Below are 20937 nucleotides of genomic sequence, written 5' to 3'. Positions count from 1 at the left end.
TATTTTTTCCTATTGTATATAATAGTTTTAAAAAACAACTTGTCTCAGATAAATTTCTAGCATTGGAATTTCTGGGTCAAAGGGCATTTTTTTACCACAAAGAAATTGCCCAATTGCCTTTCAAATATTTCATTATGTAACAAGCATATCCACCAAAGTATAGGAATCCATTTTCTCACACTCTTCTCAAACATCCCTTTATCAGGTATTTAAATTTCTGTCATTTGACAACTTTTTTAATTATCTTGTTTTTATTTTAATTCAAATTTATGAACAGTTGAGCATTTTTTTCAAATGTTTACCCATCATTTGTACTTCTTTTTCTGTAGACAACCTCTTCATAGTCTTAAACTGTTTTTCATACTGATTTTTAAGGACTCTAAGAAAATCATATTCAAATTTAGCTTTCTGGACAGCAAATATTTTTTTCCCAGTTGCCATTTAATGTTGTCTTTGATTTTGTTGCAGTATAAAAGTACAATTGTCTCTCTCTGGTAATTCTGTTCCTTTTTGACTTCCACGTAAAGTCAAAAATCTAGCTAGTTAATCCATATAGCTGTAACCCAAAGCACCAAAGACTCCTTTGGTTTTCTGGTTTAGTACATGGCATAAATAATCAGCTACCTACATGCAAGTAATATATAAAACTAGCCTGGTAGAACCAATCTTGCAGTGACAGAGAAAATTAACATGAATTTTCAATTATATTATAAATCTTACTACATTAACAGATAGGAGTAATTGTTCCTATCTCAAAGTTAAAGAGAAAAATGCTCTATACCATATGAATAACATGAGATTAACATTAATTGATGAATTCATTTTACAATGGCAGAATTATGCTAATGATTTCAGTCCCACTGAAACAATAAGCATATTTGACTAGTTGTGAACTGACTAGAAGATAAAAGTTTTTTGCTATTTACCAACAAGTTCCCTTATAACTATCTTTTATATTTCTTTTTATTTCACTTAGGCTATAATTTCTATTAAAGATACCTTTTAAAGAAATAATATATTAAAAAAATAGGATATCTCTGACTTTCGTATTAGTCTAAGTAACCTTTACTAATTCAATCACTCAGTCAACAAATATCCATGTGCCAGGCACTTGTGACAAAAGCAATGTTCCCTCCTTCAACGTCCTTAGGAGTACTGGAAAGTCAAGCAAGCAGTTACCAGTCATCATGATAAGTGAAATAATAAAGTGCTATGGGTATGCATGGCAAGAGCAGTTAACTCAGTCTAGGAAGATAAGTAGAGGCTTCTAGACGGAAGCAAGGTTCTAGCTGAGACATAAAGATAAGCTAAGTGAAGAAGGCAGACAAGATAAGATAGATGAGAAGAGGAAAGGTTACTCATCTTTGTAACTTCAGAAAGGAAAGATGTGAATTTGTTTAAAGCTAATAGACAGCAGGCTATAGAAAAGGAAAAGGTCAGGAGGGTTGGAATCTATGACATAGCTTCAGGAGTTAAATACCTTTAAAGTGGGATAATGGACTAAAGCAGCATATTTTTTCTCATGAGAGTGTCAGCCTCATGTCATAGAAGAAGATAACTAACTTCAAGCAAGTTAACCACTACTATAGTCATTCAATTACCAGCAGCAAACATTTTAACTGGGACCTATTATTCAGATCAGGAGCCCTGGTGGTGCAATGGTTAAGTGTTTGGCTGCTAATCGAAAGGTCAGCAGTTTGAATCCACCAGCTGCTCCACAGGGGAAAAGACCTGTCAATCTGCTCCTGTAAAGACTGCAGCCTGGGAAACCCTATGGGGCAGCTCTACTCTGTCACACTGGGTCACCATGAGTCAGAATCAGCAATTATCCAGATCAATCTGGTGGTGCTTAAAAAATAAACTCTTTAAAAGAATTAGTAAACCTACATAATATGATGCCCATCAATTATCATCAGTTTACCTTAATGTCCCAGTTTACCACTTTGTTTCCTGTTAGCCTTCCATGCAAACAATTAGTAGATAAATCAAGACAGATGGGATTTTTGCAGGCCTAGGAATAAAAGAGAAGTATGGCAAAGAGTTAAGTGCAATTGGGACAAAATAAAACTTTAACCATATATGAAACATTTCATCATAATCTTAAAAGGTATATCGTATAGTCAATGATGAAATGCCCATAACAGGAATTTTCATATTACTGTTTTCTGTCTTTTAAAAGAAAAAATCAAGACAGAGATTCTAAAGCAGTCACTCATCAAAAGCATCACTGATGCTTGTCAGAACGAGCTATAGCTAGAACTTATCATTTTCCAATCACGTTTTAAATTTTTTCTCTTTTAAACCAATTATGCAAAAGTTTTTTTGTTTTTGTTTTATTTCAGTGTTTTATTCCTATTAGTACTTCCCTAGTGACAATTTCATAATATACATAAAATGTGTGTCTAAAATGTGAGATATGGAAATCACAGAACAGAAAGGTATATCACAATATGAAAATCTGATCATGTTACTCACAGACATTTCTGGTTATATTCAGACTAAGAGCTCAGAAATGCCAGAAAGTCATTTGTTAACTTCCATTCATAAAGGCTTATAAAGCATGTAACGTCACATTCAACCTGTGAATTTCTAGGTAATGAAGCATCCTTGAATCCAATCACCATTCCAAAAGAGAATAAAGAAATCCACAAATTTTAGCACATCAACAGATATTACATAGTTGTTGCTTCTCTCTTAAAGCATTTGAGAAAAATTGCTTTAATAAAACTAAAAAACCTCATTTAACTCAGTGAACTGTGTATCAGTCTCAGGGAACAGAAATGTCTTTCTGCCATCACTATATTAGTCTGAGCACTGTACGTTTATGGCCTGTCCTGTCACAATAATCTCCTAATGAGATCACTGCCTCTTGTCTCCCACCCCTTCAATTCACTTTCACACTGAAGCTTGAGGCTTTTTCCTAAAATGCAAACCTGATGATATCACTCTTGTGCTTAAAATTCTATTCACTGCCTACTATTTAGTCTAGCACAGGAGGTTTGCTATAATCCAGCCTGTACTTGCCTTCTAATCTCATATCGTGACATGCTCTCCTCCTGCTCATACCCAGTACCCAAATATCTGTAGAACCCAGTTTTACAGTCTGTGCCTTTGTAGGTATTGTTCACTCTGCTTTGTACCTCTCTCCCACCCTGGCCTTTTAAGACATAAATCAAACCATCTTCTCTTTGATCTTCTAACCTACTGGAAGAGCCAATCACTCCCTCCTTATGCCTTCAATGTATTTTGTGCAAAAGTTAAACACAAAAATACAGTACAGTGGTTAAGGATATGAGTTAAACAGACTGGGTTCTAACTCCAGCACTACCATTCACTAAAGTAAGAGCCTCAGCAAGTAACTTATCTTTACTGAGCCTCAGGATACTAAAGCTTAAAAAAGATACAGATAATACCACATACCCCTCAGGGTTTTTGTGAAGATTAAAATATATATATATGCAAAACACTTAGCATAGTGCTTAATATATTGTAAGCATCCAAAAATGGTAGCTAAAAAGGAAAACACATGCTCATAAAATTACATTACACTTATTTTATGAATTTATTTGATTTTAGACTATAAGCTTAAGGCCCGAGACTTTATTTATCTTTGTATCCTAAGAGTTTAGCCCAGTACCTGGCACAGAGAAAACAATAAATTTTATACAAATGGATGACTAAAAATCTCCTACAAATGAGTACCAAATGAAAAACTGTTAATGATTGGTGTTAATAGCTGGTGAATTTAGGTGAAGAGTATACAAGATTTCACCTTACTATTCTTTCAACTTCTATTTCGGTTTGAAATTTATCAAAATAAAAAGGTGGAGAAAAATAAAACTGGTAAAAAAAAATTATTATGTCAAATATCACAACAAATAAGTATTCAAAGAAATAAATTATGACCATGTACCACTTGGCTAAATTACAAAAAAACATTCTACAGTGAATATTCTCATACAAGAAAAGCATATCCTGGGTCAATGTAACAGTGAGTATACTGAAAGCAACTGATATTGTTTATGCCACTCTTCTTTTTCATCCTCCCAATTCTACTTTTTATCTTAACTTCCACTCAGCTTCACTTCTACTCTACTTAACTTCCCTCAGTCCTTGATGACTTCAATTATTTATGCTAGACAGGCCCTTGAAAGAAAAAGGACTGGGCACCATACGCGTGTAGGTAGTTTCTCTTTTCTTCTTCTGAAGCAAACGTTTCATTTCCGCTTGCTCATATCATATTAAAAAAAAAAAAGTTGAGCACAACACGGTTTCAGCTCTCATCCAGAACACTATGAGAATATAAACTTTCATTTACTGTAGTCAAGTTATCAGTACAAATCCTTGCTACAACTATTCTTGTTAAAATTATTTGGATGACACACAGAGTTACTTACGGTTGTATCTGAACCCTAATCAACAAAGTGTGTCTCAATTTTTTTCTGCTTTTCCTTTGAAAAGTCATGTATTTTTTTAAATGGCAATTCAAGCCCCTCTCTCTCAATTACTGACTGTAATAACTAAAGCAATAGAAAAGGAAGTTTAGTTGACAGTAAAGTTACAACTAGATGGATAGTCCATGCATTTACTCTGACCTTTGGTGTGTAGTGAAGAAGGACGTTACCAGGCAGATCAGCCATGTCAGACTCCTGACATTTCCAAGGGCTTAAACAGTTTGGACCTGAAAATTATTTGGACACACACACACACACATCATTTAACAGATATGGCTTCCTAGGTTCTGTTTAAGCAGAACAAAATGAAACTGAATTTCTATTCCTCATTTAAGTCGATTTTAAATTAAGCTGTTTCTAATTAAATAACACAGTTAAAACACACTGGCTAAAATGTACTTTAATTTTTACATCACCTGAAATTCATCCAAAATCTATAAAAGTTAGGGGGTAGATCAATCTCTACTACAGAAAGTTACATAACATTAAAAAACATATCAATATCAAATATAATGAAGTTTTTCTATTAGGCTATAATACATAAACTAAATCAAATTTACAAGACAAAGTAACAAGACAATAAATAGGGTGAACAGACATCACAGAAATGGAATAGTTCATTGAGTAGGAAAAAATCTTAACTTTATTAAAATTCAAGAAACACAAATTAAAACAAGGTTCCATTTCACATTTCATAATGAAGGATCAATATTGACCATTCCATTTTGTTGAGGTTGTGGTGAAACTGGTTCACTCTTGTGTTACTGGCAGGAATTACAAACTGGTATATACCTTCTGGAAACTGATTAGGCGACATTTAGTGAAAGCCATAAAAATATCCATAAACTCGGAATACCTATCCTGGGAATTTATCCTAGTTAAATAAGTCAAAACAAGAAAAAACTATAACGGCACAACTCATCCTATTCAATATTTGAAATTTATGTCAATATTAAAAATTATAAACTACCTAAATAAGACACTCACTATGAATCTAATGAAATATTATACAGCCATTATAAATAATTATAAGACAATTATTATTTATAAGAATGGAGTTATAAGTTGGAAAAATCATAAGAACAAAATCCAAGCCATAATGGCTGTAATGATTGCCCTAAAAGACTTAATATTAACTTGGAGTTTAGATTGCAGATCTCCTTCAAATACTTCGATGAGTTTCAAAGTAATCATGAGGGTTTAATGTAAACTTTGAAAGTCTGGACAGCCCATTCACCTTAAAACTCCCATGTAATTTAAGACATTTGATGAATAATAAAGTACTCTGCACAGTTAATATACATGACTACTTAAAGACTTAACTCCTGAACATCCTACTAAAATATTGATGTAATTTTCAAAGTGGCTAGGATCCAGTAATGACAATTAGTATGTATCTTTAAAATCAGCCCAAAAAAAAAGAAAGCACAGTATGTAATCTTACCTAAACCAAAAAACCCACTGCCTTGAGTCAATTTCAACTCATAACAACCCCAAAGGGTCTCCAAGGCTGTAAATCTCTATGGAAACAGACTGCCACATCTCTCTCCCAAGGAGAAACATTTCGGTTAGCAGCTGATCACTTTAACCACTGCAACCACCAGGGCTCCTTAATTTTATCTAAGGGTTCCTAATTCTACTCTCTCATGAATGACAAGTTTTGGGATAAGACTCATATGATTTTGTATTCGTCACATGATTTCTTATGAAGATTTGTTTCATCAATTTATTAAGATCTGTCAAAAGTACTGAAAACATCACGGAAGGTATTTGAAATATTTCCTTTTACGGAAGAAAACCCCAGAAGGTTGCTTTATTTATGCCTACAGAAAGCAGTATGGTGTGTGTTAGGGTTTTTTTCTCATTTTCAGCTTCAATTAAAACAAATACGCTATTCAGACCAACTATATGCCTCAGATGAAAGCGAATCTTGCTCTAGGCAACAGGAAAAAAATCATATTTAATTTTAATGAAACTGTATGACCATCCATGCTCACCTGCTAAATATAATGCCTTCACCTGAGAAGGCTGTAGTGCTTCATAGAAGATGATAACAGACCCTAGCTGACCTTCCAAAGATGTGGGACATCCCCATTCACTGTCTTGGGTTCCAGCTGATATCAATTTGGTGATCAATTTTGATTTTTCATTTGTTCCTCCCCAGGAAGCTGATGACAGGATTCCACCAAATGAAGTCCGATGAGGGATAATGGGAGAAGAAAAGGGTGGATCTGGGATTTGGGATGGCGGAGGAGTCGTCGTTCTTTGCCCAGCAGAACCAATGCAACAGGAAGTAAAAGGCTAAAAATTAAGAAACCAAAAAAAAGAAAGAAACCCATCCACACAATTTTAATTAAATACCTACCATCATATTTAAAATGAAGCTGCACTTAACACAAATAAGTACATTGAAAATAAAACTGGAAGCAGTTTTATTTTTACTAGATCATGATGCATACATACGTGGATATATATATAAGAAATCATTACGAAGTTACTTTGGCCAAGGGGATTTGAATGTGTTACTTTTATGACTCACTCTTTTTGTAAATGTTTGATTTTTTAATGAGCGTATATTAAATAAAAAAAAAACTTTACTGTATTCTAAAATAGAGAAAACTGCCTTTTCCTCTTAAAATTTATAAACCAAGAATTATACACATCCGTATAAAAAAATGCTAATTAAGGGTTATCCATCATCAAGATGAGTGCCAACAAGAAATTATGAGAATAGTAGAAGGATTTGAAAAATAATCAAATCTATTCCCTTACCTCCAGGAAGACATCATCTCAAAATTACCTAAAAACTTCACACAGAACTTTTACACTAATGTTTAACTACCTCTGAAGAGTCCCAGGGTGGCACGAATGGTTATTGCTCAACTACCAGCTGAAAGGTTGGCAATTCAAACTCACCCAGAGGTGCCTAGGAAGACAGGCCTAGCAGTCTGCTTCTGAAAAGTTCCAGCCTTGAAAACCCTATACAGCAGTTCTACTCTGTACACAATGAGTTGTCATGAGTTGGAATCGACTGGATGGCAACTAACAACAACAACACGGCTAACTACAGTGTGAAGGTTTTACGTTTCTTCTTTATTGTCTCTAATTCAGTGGAGGTGGAGAACAGTCCGTCATAATACTCTCTAAGTATTTTGTGTACTTGAAGAGCTTGAGTGAGTGATCCTTTGCTCTCCTCTATTCAATTCTTCTGACTTTCCTATTACAGGTCTTTTTCTCAAGCCTTTAATTGCATTTGTTACTCTTCCTTGAATTGTTTTTATTACATGTTGTCTGCCTTCATTCTAATGATAACAGGCTAACATAATTAAATATTAACTTACTGTGTTTCACTACATAGAGACCACTTTAAAATTTACAAGCACGTATTTAGAATAAACAGAACAAACCCTTTACATTAAACTGAAAAATTTTAAGAGTTCTTAATTAATTGGGCCTGTGAAATAGGTTAGATGTGCTTACTTCATTCAGGGCTGGAAATCTGAGAGGGGCAGAGACCTTCTGCTGTCCATTGTCGTAGATATAGACAAGGCTTTGACCAAAGGGCCTTTTTCCAGGCATATGAACAACCGTTATGTTGTGCTGGTGAAGTAAAACATACATTTAAAAAGCTAAAATTACATTGTATCTTTGGAACTGGCAAATGTTTTCAGAGTACTAATCTACAAATAGTTTGTGTGAACAGTAGAACATTATAAGATTAAGCTGATTAAATGCTGATTAAAATGATGATCTCAAATTGAGTAAGGATTTTTTTCTGTAGTATTATAAAAGCACTTCAGCCTATTACCGAAAATTTACACGCAACCGTAACATAGTAAATTTTTCCAGTCTATGAGTATTCTTTAGGATCAATTTTTCTAATGAGACATTTTACATTTTAAGAAAAGGAAAAGAAGTGCATCGTTTTTAACAATCTTTGTTCTCATTTTAAATTGGAATTCAAAACTGAATTTGAAAGAAATTCTAACATTTCATTTTCATTCCTTTTGCAGCAAAATGAAAAGTGCTGAATCCATGACAGTGATTGTAAATTAACCCCATTATATGTAACTTCAGTACAATAGAACTTTAATGTGGAAATTAATCAAATCTCAAAAAGCAGATGACAACTCCTGATGTACATGCACTAAGCTGTGCGTTTGTTGAAGGCAAGAACCAAGAAGTTAAAAGTGATACCCTAAAGCCTTACCCAAAGGGAATCACAGAAACTGTGGTCAGGAAGCATAACTGTTGCATATTCTCTTTTGGTGCACACGGCCACAACCAACATACCAGAATGGGTAATGAAAGCTTCAAAACCTATGCCACTTCCTGTAAAAAAACTAACAAAAGTATGTATTATCAGGACTTTGAAGTCAGTTGTTCAGTATCATTGTCACTGAAGCACACAAAACCATAAAGCCAGCATGTCTTTATCAACAATCCTGTGGTTTAAATTCTTCTGCCACAGAGTAGTCCAACCTTGTTTCAAAGAGGATTTTTAAATCCTTTTTGGGTGTGAGAGTTTAATAAATTACAAAACGTAGCTTTATGAGTAGAATTCTATTAGCAAATCACAGTAAAACTACAAACTTTCAAATCTTCAAAATTCTCCAAGGTAAGTTTAGATGCGCATTCTTATTGAAAGCATGAGCAAAGGTATTAAATATCACAAGACATGTTAAAAATGATTATTCAAGTTTGAAGGTACATACACACTGATTTTCTGATCCTCTATATAAATATATAGCACATTTAACGAACAGAGAGATAACTATTCATTTTCAAGTATCATTCCTTTCTTCTCCTTTTTCACACTGCTTTTAAGAAAGAACATTGTTTCCAAGCTAGCTTTGGAACTGAACTAGCAACTGAACTGCAATCTGAGATATGCAGTTATTATAATGAAAACAATAAAGCATTTATAGTTAAACCGTGTGCAGCCAAATGATGAAAAGGCTTTAGATACATAATTGCACATTTAAAAACTATATGTATAAAAAAGCTTATTTCTGTTCAAGAAGCACAGCACATATTGTTACAACAGTATTCATGTATATTCTACAACTTGTACCAGTACCTGTACAACTGTTTTCTTTTTCCTCCTTTGTTAGCAATGCCAGCAGTCAACTGATCCTGATCTAAGCAAAACCAAGCATTGAAGGAAAAGGCAGACCCTGGCCATTTCTGTATGGAGGGCACAGAAATTCCTGCCATACTGTGTGACAAATTAAAATACTGCAGTGCACTCTCAAGACTTTGTTTCCGGGCCATTGTCAGGATTGCTCGAGTCACAGGAATGGTATATGGGTGAATATACTCAGATTCATCCACTCTCAACAATCTTAGTAGCCGACGGACTTCTTCTGAGCTCACTGACTGACTCCCCAGGGAACCATGGAGTGCAATCAGGTTTTCAGCACAAGCTCGATGGAGGGAAGAATGGGAATCAAGGGCTTCAATGATCCGAATTCCCATGTTTGCATTGACACAAGTAGTTCGACTCTGCCTATTAATACTACAAATTCTTTTTAGCCAATCAGAGATGAAGATTTGTAGGTCATGGGATTCTAGCTCTGGAAGCCACTGGATAAGAAGCAAAAGAGGCTGGACATTACTAATGCCCAAAATCCCAACTGAAGTGTGGTCACCCTCTACAGCCTAGAAAGCAACATAAAAGACAAAAAGAAAGTTACAACTTTGATGTGGAGATATTTGACAATGGAGATTCTTTTAATAAAGCTAAAAATCTTACCATATTCATAAGTTCTTTAAGTAGTTCCAGCGGTGGCTGACCCAGTGATTTTAATACTTCAAACATGTGTGTATAACCAATTCTTTCTTTAAAAACTTCCTAGGGGAGGGAAAAACAATATAACAAACCACATTTTCAAAGACTGAATTTGTCGGAATATTGAATATATTAACACTAAACTAATATTATGAGCTCAATATTTCTGTTTTCTTAAATCACATCTTCATCTTAAAATATATTGCATATGCCATTTGAAATACAAAGTTAAAATCATTTTACAAAATGCTAAATGATATTAGTAATAATTGCATATTATAAAATTATTATATTTTTGCAAATTAGGGCACATGATGATTACTTTCTCACTTGATTTGTAATTGATAGGTGAGGGCAAAACAAAAGAGTATTAGATAAACTCTAAGTAAAAGTCTTGGGGGTAACAAAAGTCAGACAGTAGTCCTAAAGGACTAGATTAAGAGTCCTGGCAATTTTGAGTGGCAGCCAGAGAAAAACTGGGTGCAAAGAATTTTTTCTCTACTCTTTGTGTCTTAAAATGTCTGAATTATCTGGATCATCACATGTATTACTGAAACAGTTGGTACACAAAGCCATAAAGTAAAACATAAAGACAACCAAAAACTTTAGCACAGGTTAAATTTGGTCCATTAACACAGGCAGTAATACATACATGTACCATAAAATCAGAAGATCTGAACAAAACTAGTAAGATTGGGTTGCTTCTGGGGAGGGGAACAAGCTGACTATGGGTCAAGGGTAGGAAGAAAAAAATTTTTTTTTGAAAGGTGTCTTTTTATAACCTTTTGAAATTTTAAGTCATGCAATGGTGCTACACAGTGAAAAAATTAATATTTAAAAAAGATTTGAGGCTTAAACTTCATAATGCTGTTCAGGCAACCCATCATACCCATGAACTAATTACTTAGAACTTAAAATAATTTTTTGCTTATACAAACTATTATAAATAGAGATTAAATTCCCAAGCCAGTCTGCTAAAGTTGTAAAAGCCTATTTAGTAGGAACTTAATCATGAGTTATAGCAACATTTCTAGAGCAAAAGTTAAAGTCTTTTAACATAAACCAATAGAAAGTAGGGAATATAGCTAAAGGCATGGCTCACAGAAAAAGGAGCAACCAATTAATTTCTGGTACCCAAAGAGTAAAGTATAAAGTACAAGAGAGGTAGTGGGTGAACAAGAAGGTGAAGTGGTAAAAATAGTCACTAACATTTGTTAAGCACTTAGCATATGCCTGGCACTCAACATAGATGATTTCACTAATCCCTACAACTACTCAATGAGATAACCACTAGCAAAAAATCAGCATAACTGGACAGCAGGAGAGGGTCAATGGTAGTGAATGAGAAGGAATCAGAAATCCTGAGGGGTAATGACCCCAAATAAAGAAGCAGAATGCCCATGACCTCACATTCTGGAAAAGCAAGTCCTGTTCACATGTGAAAAATGTTTAAATTCTAAGCAGTCATAAACTGACTAAATAGTGAAAGAGTATTTTACTAATGAAGGAAAGCGGTAATATCGAACTTTGATTTTTTAAACTCAGTAACCACAGAATCATTTAAGAGGGTCATTTCAACACCAATGTTATCTTTCCATTCTTTGACCAACACTGTAAATCTCTTTGCAGTTCAGTCATCTATGTCTTTAAAAACCCCAAAGCAGTGTTCACAGGGGTTTCTCTGAAAAAGTATCATCAAAGTTATTCTTATACTAAGATGAATTATTTGGTGAATTATTTCATCATTTCAGGTGTGAAACCATATGTTTTGTATACTTTCATACATTACTTTGAGATCTACATAGTGAAAACTGGTACATCTGAGATAACATTTGAAGCCTGGAGATATATCTCTCACCTTAGCAGCTGGAGATTTGTCCATTACTGCTGTCAGAGCTTGAATAGTTGATATAGCCAAACAATCCAACTGTCCCTGAAACACCTAGTGGGAGGAAAAAAGCAAGAAACTAACAAACGTGTTTAAGATTCTTATTCAGTTAGGAAACCTCAGTTCTGAAAACCTGAAAAAATAAGTACTTGACATGCATTAGATTTCACTTACAATGAAATGGATTTCTGGAACACTATAACCTGCAGATAAAGTTACCTACTTAACAAAAAAATAAGCCACATGTCAAGAAGGATAAAGCTATGTTCACTCATTACATTAAAACGTTTTGAGAAAAAAACAAGCTTACCACATGCTTTTTAAAAATAATGGACAATCTCAAGAGGAAGGGAAGGAAGTCTAGCATTGGAAATTATGTTTTAATTTCCCTTCAAAACTACATGTGAACTTTCTAGGCCTAAGTTTCATTAGCATGTATAATAAGATAGCTAAAACAATCTTGTCCACCTAGTTTCCAAACTCTGTGTTATAACAAATGGAATATGCATATACCAATCAAGTAATCATACTTACACAAACAACGAGCTGTATCTATTTTTACAAAAAATGCAGAATTTGAGGCAGATACAGAAAATGGAAAATACATCTACAAACACTGTCATGCTTTTGAGAAGGCAACCTTTAATGCTAAAAAGTTTTAAGAAAAAATAAAAATTAGCTTCATTTTGTCTAGTGCTCTTTAAGCTTCATTGCAAAAGAGATGTGCTAAATTTCTGATCAATATGTTTACAGCAAAATGAAAAAAACAAAAATAACATCAACAATATAAAAAAACTGAACTTGACTTTTATATCTAAACATGAAAGCATACTATTAGGACTAGGAAGTTATAAAAACTAACGGTCCCTAAAATCTGCTTTCAGGAATATATTAATATGATCTGAAGTTAAGTCACTCCACAAATATGGATTTTTCCCTCTCCCTTAACAGAAAAGATTTAAGTATAACAGGGACAGCTTAGATCTCTGTAGCTTTATGCTAAACTCTTCATGCCTGTTGTTGCTGTTGTTAGGGGCCATTGAGTCGATTTCCACTATAGCAACCCTACAGGACAGAGTAGAACTGCCCCGTAGGGTTTCCAAGAAGCAGCTGGTAGATTTGAACTGCCAAGCTTTTGGTTAACAGCCAAGCTCTTAACCACTGTGCCAGCAGTGCTTAAGCAAGTTATTTAACCACCCTGGAATCCTGGTTTTGTTGATATTGTTTGTTTGATGACATTATTATATATAATAAACATATTAAATATGTACAAAACATATTGTAATACACATTAAACATTCTGCATAAGCAGAATTTCCTATGAATAAGATCTGCCTTAGACTTTATAGAAGGGGACTAAGCATCAGAGTACCAGAAAGACCTAATTTTGCCTCCAACTGGAATTGTAACATAAACCTCAAAGAAGACTATTATAAGTTTTACTAGTCTATGAAAGAAGGCCATAAGAAGAACTAAAACTTGTAGTGATATCAAACTATAAGTACTCTGTAACTGCTATCTCAAATACAGAATAGAAAATAATAAATTATCACATCTCTTTTTATACCACAGCTCTATTTATAAACTTGGACATTAAGATAATGTTAATAAAAGACATCAATGCAAGCTCTCTCTCATTTTGGGAAAGAAAAATAATGAAGCACATTTTTACACGTAGTTTTTTTTCTGAAATAAATTGCTTAAGGTATTGTAAAAAAGCAACATGAATTGTGTATTCTGCCTAGTTTATATCCACGTAGTTGTATTTTTAGGGGGAAAAAAAGTCATGTTTTATGCTAAATTAATTGTCTCAAAGAATTTGGCATCTTCTTCCCTTCCTCCAAGATTTGGGTTGTCCATTGGATTATAATCATTACTTGTCAACAAGAAGCAAAGAATCAAGATATTAAAAACAACCATACATGTTCACAAACAAAGCCCTAAGATCCCAATACACCACAGTGCTTAGAATAGGAAGCTCCCCAACATAATGAAGTCATCACCAGGTGGACAGCACTGATGAGATCCCATTCCTGTACTTTACATCTTCTCAAACTGAAAAGAACACACACGCATTTGTGTATATATAAGATGGAATTCTATTGATCATTTATGTCAATCACCAAGATTTCAATGTGTCTTTTAGATGAAAACAATTTTTTAATTTTAATTTTTAAATAATTTTCAAAGTAGTTAATGAAGATTCCCTATTTTCTGCTGCTGACAAGTTGATTCCAACTCATTTAGAATTGGATAACATTTGTATATTCTAAGATGCAAGAAGAAAAGTACAGGAATAGTTACTCCCATTTACTGATTCTGGACTTCAGTTGAAACAAGATGCAGGCTTTATCGATACCTGGTCCTCATTCATTTCTGTCAGTAATTTGTTGGCAAGATCTTTCTCGTTCTTGTCTGCCACCTTAGTGTTAGCATTTAAAAATAGCTGTTAAAAACAGAGACAAGAATAACGGAGAAAGAATATTACATTGTTACCTACAAGTGGAAATGAAGTATAAATGGACTTCCATGTCTCTTGAAAATAAATCCAAGAATCCACTTGTGACATATACCACTTTTAGAAATTGACTATTAAATATTAGCTTTTTAAATTACAAATTAATATTATAATGATTATTATTGTTAATTATCATGATTGACCATTATGATATATTTCTCTCTAGAAATCAAAATTACCAGACTAAGAAACAAAAGTAATAATTAGAATCAGTTAATACAGGTAACACCCTGCTTTTCAGAAGTTCATGTTACGTCCCTTTACTTTTATGAAAAACCTACGTCAGCACCTGTTTTCACTGACTGAAAGAAATCCAAAAAGGATTTCTGCTTTAATGAAAAGAGCATTCAGTAGAGAACCACACCTACTCTCACTCTTCCCAACCACCCCGTCTCATTCCTCAGGGGCAAGCAAGATGCTTGGTAAAGTGTCTACATCAACTGTTCACCTTCCTTTTCACATACCAGCTTAACCAAGCTCCTCTTTTCAAACTCCTCTGCCCTTATTAAACAACCCAGTTAAAAGCAATCAAATGCCTGGTGACATATAAGGCCACCATGCACTGCAAGATCCCATCCTTGACTTGTCATCCCTGGTGCATTTCTCTAATTGCAGGACTCATCCTCAGTGCATACAGTTAATATAAATCCCACTCCTCTGCAAGATTCACACCTCGGTCCTTCAACCTAGCCCCATGTGGTATTACCAGATAGGCTACCAGGGCTACAATCCTCACCACTATCACCTCTCAGTCTTCCAGTGTGCTTGCTGTCTTCCCTATTCTAGTGAATGAAACTATATTGTATATACGTTATTTCTACTTTATATAGGCTGTGTATTTATCATACCTTTCCTGCTTTTACTATATATTAGTGTTATTTTAGGTTTTATGTGTTATTTGATATGATTTGGTAGATTATTTTTGGGGCCTGGGAATACGCAAAGATTTTTCCCAAATAAGTTAATATAATTGCTTCTTCACTTTACGTCATTTCGGCTTACAAAGGGTTTCACAGGAAAGCTCTACCTTCAGATAGTGGGGGAAACCTGTATTTCTAAATCCTTCAAGAATTAGTGAAGAGAATGCCTCAGAGAAAAGAAGGAAACTTGCTACAGAGACACACTAAAGATACTGTAAGAAATAATGCACGGTAGAGGTTCTGTAGTCAAGTAAATGTTATTAAATGAAATTTTTAAAGGGTTCTTTCTGGAAACACTTCTTAGAGTTTCAATAATGCTAATGTGTGCTTTGACAAGAGAGGTCAGTCTACAGCATTTCCCAAGTTTATCTGACTACACACTTTGTGAGTGGATTCTATTAAACAGTACACTCCAAAGTCATCTAGAGTTGAGTGTAATTTTTATTAGTCTGTATTCTGGAAATGAAGATTGAATTTGTTATCTCCAACACATATGGGAATCGACCTCTTTGCTGACAGAAGAAATAAAGGAATAAAGTATTTTGTCTTAAGTATATATATATATAACTCAAAATAAGAAAAACAATTCAAATGAGAGTAAAAGGGATAACTAACATTTATAAAGAAACTTAGCATGTGTCCTAAGATGGAAGTTCTCTGAAGTTCTATTATTTTAGAAAAGAGAAAATGAAGTTTCATTTACCAGCTGAAGTAATTCAATCTAAAATAAACTGGACAGAGGTCTAGTACTATGCGGTATCTAAGAACATATATAAGGCTTAACACAGCAATAGATTAGTATACAAATACAGACTTTGGAGTCAGAGACTATTTCTCTGCTACTAGAAATTCAGTTTTTTTGTTTGTTTTCCTTCTCATTAAATTCAAATATCCTTAACAGCTTTTTAAAAAATCAAAGACCACTTACATTAATTTACATTAATTCAAATCATATCCCCCTTCCAAAATGCAATACAGAAAAGAAAATTACCATTAAATGCTTAAGATTCATCTTACTTATCTTAAAAGTTAAATGTATGATTCCATGGAATTGTATTTTAAGTACTTAAGAGTATAACGAAACTCATTTTGACAAGCCCAGAAACCTTTACACAAATACTTAAGGAAATTAATACTCACTTAAACTGGTTGATAAATCTCAGACAAAACGAACAGCATGAAAACTGCAACAGCAGTCGGCTTAAAATTTTCTATGTGATTCATAAATCGCTTATGATACTTTTAGCTTCAGTTGACAATGTTTCCAGTGGATCTCAATGTTTAAATAGCAAAAGTGTCTTTATCTTATATAACCACATAAAATAAATGAGTCATTCCTTACTAACAAAAAGCAATCTAAACAAAAAGCAGCTATCTGTAACACATCATGCAATACAATGCTCTCTAATTTAAGAAGCTTTAAAAGGGTTCCACACACTTTTATATATTCATAAATTATATCAACTATCTCCATTAAATGTGTTCATCTGTCAAAAACTGTAATTTTACTATATTTAATGCAAAGAAAACATTTTTTCTACAGACTAAACAGTGACCTTAAGTTCTGTAATACAGTTACAAAACTACATACTACGACAGACTCATGGTCAGAAAACCTGGGTGAGAAATCCTAGCTCCATCATTTCTTAGTGCTGACCCTGAGCTAATCTTTCAATCTCTCAAGGCATTTTTCCTCATTTGTATAATGAAGGAGTTAGGAAGTTTATTTCAAAGGTTACCCCCATTTTAAGGACTTAATGACTTTAATGTATGGTGGTAAATCCACAATGGTTTTGAGGTTCCTGAGATAAGAAAGACCATTGCCAGCAGGGAAGGCCCGGACCACATAGCCTGGCTTTTCCTCTCTAGAGTTGCCTGTTTCAAAACAAAATAATAAGTGCTATCATACAGTTAAATTTTAAAATGCCATGACTGTCCGAACTACATCATAAGAAACTTGCCATATACTACAGTAAAAGGACCATTAGGTTGACATCATGAAAATTATGCCTATCAGCCATTTTTTTTTAAAGATATTGTTGACCATGGTATGTTAGATTTTATGTTATCTCTGAGTTTCATATGATGTAGAAAAGCCTATACTAATACATTTTAGCCGGAAATTATATTTTATCCTTCTATAATGTGTGATTAGCAGGTGCCTTACACATGTGAGATTTCGTTTTTATTATTGAAGTTCCCTTTATCACCAATAAAGCCACACTGCTTTTTAATAATAATCAAAAGTTTTTATAAATATTTCTGTCATGCTGCTTTCATCTCCCTAGGATTCCTTTCCCATGAATGACTTTAAAAGGGGAAGGGACATCTGGACTCTCCACTGGTAATCTGAATTTGTTGACTTCAAATATTGTATACTATTTACTTCATAAACACTTTGTTTCCTATTTCATGTTATTCTTTACTGTTCTACTACAAATTAAGCAATGTAGTGACATAAATGCTTTCAGGGATACCCTTCCTAACTGTGAAAAAACTTAACAAGCTGATGACATTAAATTCATTCTTCTAGATTATTACCACTATCAGAGTGAACCTCTAGTATTTTCACCTGGGGTTCCATGAAAGGAATACCTCAAATACAAAGGTAAAAGCTCTTTGAAGTATTTTCATTTTCAAAGGCTTCACAAGAAGCTCTCTAAAAATTTCTGATACCATGTTAAAATTCACGGAAAGATGACATAATAATCATATTAGTTATTATGTACTCTCACACACTGTAGCTAGAGTTATAAATTTAGAAAAAAAGAAAGCAAATGGGCATTATATATCAAGAACTTTAACTGTATCTCTATTTTTTCTACTTGTCTATATTTTCCAGTTATAACTTGTTTTTATACAGTGTTCCCTAATTTAAAAAACAAAAAGTTTATGCCCTTTTACCTAGTAGTTATACTAGCAATAGAATTCTATTCTATGAAATTTAAAATTGAGTTACATAGTAGTAAAAAACCTGGAAACAAATTAAGTATCTACCAGTAGGGAATAGTTAGTTACTAAGTATATTACAGTATATCCACTGAATACCGCATTATGTAGACATTAAAATCGTAACAACACAGAAAAACGCTAATGAGGTAATCTTAAATGAAACAAAAGTACAAAATTACGGTGCATCAAATGCTCACACTCAGATTTTAGAATACTTTTAAAAATCATCTTATGTCAACAGAGTGATGGGGATAACAATAGATCATTTATTTATCTATATTTTAATTTTTTTCTAAAGAATAAAATTTCTATAATAAAAAATAAGCTTTATCTTAAAAAGACAAAATAATTTCTCACAAGAGAAATTTAAAAATGAAATAAAATTATAGCAAACCAGTTAACCCACAGCTGTTGAGCTGATTCTGACTCATAGCAACCCTACAGGACAGAAAAGGACAGCTCCATGGGGCTTTCAAGGCTGTACATCTTTACAGAAGCAGACTGCCACGTCTTTCTCCTGAGGAGTGGCTGGTGAGTTTGAACCGCCGGCCTTTCAATTACCAGACAAGCACTTTAACCACTGTACATCCAGGGCTCCATATCAATGATAATTACTTTAAATACACATTTTTGGAAAAAAATCAATCCATATATCAGAAAGTAGTGCAGGTACAAATCTTCAATATGTCTGTTTTAAACATATGCACATAGTTAGCTGATTCAAGATATGTACATTGCTATAAAGGTTTTTCTGAAATCTTACTTAAAAACATTTTCCTCAAAGTAACAGAGGAAAACACTCCTAACCAACTAAATTTTATTCTTTTTAAGATAGAAATAATTACTTATGGAAAAAAGACCAAATCAGAAATATTGGGAGAGTAAATTTATTCATCTTAACTAACACATATATTCACCTACTGCAACATCTATGACCCCCTAGAGAAAAAAATACTAAAAAGATATGATTCTGCAAGAATAATCAAATTTTCAAAAATAGGATGTTAAATTGTAACACATGACTGGCCCCATATCCTTAAGATCTAAGAAGCTTCTTTTGTATTTTAGAGCCTAAGTTTGTTAAAATGATTCTTAATTTTCAAGAATCACAAAATCATCTCTATGGATGCAGAAAAAGCATTTGATAAAATCCAACACCCTTTCTTGATGACAACCCCAAAGAAGATCAGAATAGAAGGGAAATACACCAGTATGATTTGGGGCATATATGAAAAGGAACAGCCAACATTATACTCAATGGAAAAAGGCTGAAAGCTTTACCGCTGAGATTAGGAACAAGACAAGGGTGCCCACTCTCACCACTTCTATTCAATATTGTATTAGAAGTCCTAGCCAGAGCAATAAGACATGAAAAAGAAATAAAAGTATCCAGATTGGAAAAGAAGAAGTGAAAGTATCTCTATTTGCAGATAATATCTTCTATATAGAAAACCCCAAAGAGTCCAAAAGAAAATTTCTAGAGCTAATAGAGGAATTTAGCGAAGTTGTAGGGAACGAGGTCAACAAACAAAAATCAGTTGGATTTCTAAACACCAGCAATGAAAAATCTGAACAGGAAATTAGGGGAACAATTCCATTCATAACAGCATCTAAAAGAAAAATATACCCTGGAATAAAGCTAACAGGGACATGAAGGACTTATGAAATAAAAACTATAAAACACTGCTAAGAGATTAAAGAAGATAAAATAAATGGAAAGATGTTCTGTGTTGGAAAAGATGTTCTTGAGTTGAAAAACTTAATATCGTTAAGATGTTGATACTATCCAAAGTGGTCTACAGATTCAACACAATCCCAATCAAAATTCCAACAGTCTTCTTTACGAAAAAGGAAAAACCAATCCTCAACTTTATGTGGAATGGCAAGAGGCCCTGAATAGGTAAAGAAATGTTGAAAGAGAAGAGCAACGTAGAAGGACTCACACTTGTTGATTTTAAAGCACATTATATCGACAGCACTGGGTTGGGTTTATGCACTAATGAAAACAGCCTGGTACTGGTATAACAATAGACTAGCCAAAGGAATAGAATTGAGAGTCCAGAAATAAACACACACTTCTATGATCAACTGCTTTTTGACAAGGGTGCTAAGTCCTTTTTTTTTTTGATGGGGAAAAAAGCGTCTCTTCAATGAATGGTACTGGGAAAACTGAAGTTTCACATGCAGAAAAATGAAACAGGATCCATGCTTCACATCATACACAAAAACAAACTAAAAATGGATTAAGGACCTAAACTAAACGTGCAAACTAAAACCATAAAATTCTCAGAAGAAAATGCAGAGGCAATGCTGTCCAGCCTAGCCTTTAACAATGAATTATCCAATATAATAACAAAAGCACAAAGGGTAAAAGACAAAATAAATAAATAGGACTGCATAAAAATTAAAAACTT

At 33.6% G+C, this 20937-nt stretch overlaps 1 protein-coding gene across 13 annotated transcripts in view; it reads right to left on the bottom strand.

The window, feature by feature from the left end:
* NBEAL1 (neurobeachin like 1) overlaps positions 1–20937 on the bottom strand; it is a 178711-nt gene that overhangs the window by 79256 nt on the left and 78518 nt on the right. For 12 of the 13 annotated variants that reach the window (XR_007517931.1, XM_049887868.1, XM_049887869.1 and 9 more), the window contains 9 exons: positions 14493–14579; positions 12104–12187; positions 10210–10308; positions 9535–10115; positions 8665–8797; positions 7935–8054; positions 6452–6755; positions 4596–4681; positions 1922–2011 (listed from right to left, as the gene is read on the bottom strand). Coding sequence is in view for 12 of the 13 variants with exons in the window: in XM_049887868.1 (XP_049743825.1) it covers positions 1922–2011; positions 4596–4681; positions 6452–6755; positions 7935–8054; positions 8665–8797; positions 9535–10115; positions 10210–10308; positions 12104–12187; positions 14493–14579 (1584 nt within the window). In the remaining variant the exon portion in view is untranslated. The remainder of the gene's footprint in view (positions 1–1921; positions 2012–4595; positions 4682–6451; positions 6756–7934; positions 8055–8664; positions 8798–9534; positions 10116–10209; positions 10309–12103; positions 12188–14492; positions 14580–20937) is intronic. The other variant, XM_049887877.1, reaches the window with a different exon arrangement.

Source organism: Elephas maximus, chromosome 6 (genome assembly GCF_024166365.1).
Source record: "Elephas maximus indicus isolate mEleMax1 chromosome 6, mEleMax1 primary haplotype, whole genome shotgun sequence".
Classification (NCBI taxonomy): Eukaryota; Metazoa; Chordata; class Mammalia; order Proboscidea; family Elephantidae; genus Elephas; species Elephas maximus.
This window is presented reverse-complemented; position numbering and strand designations above follow the sequence as displayed.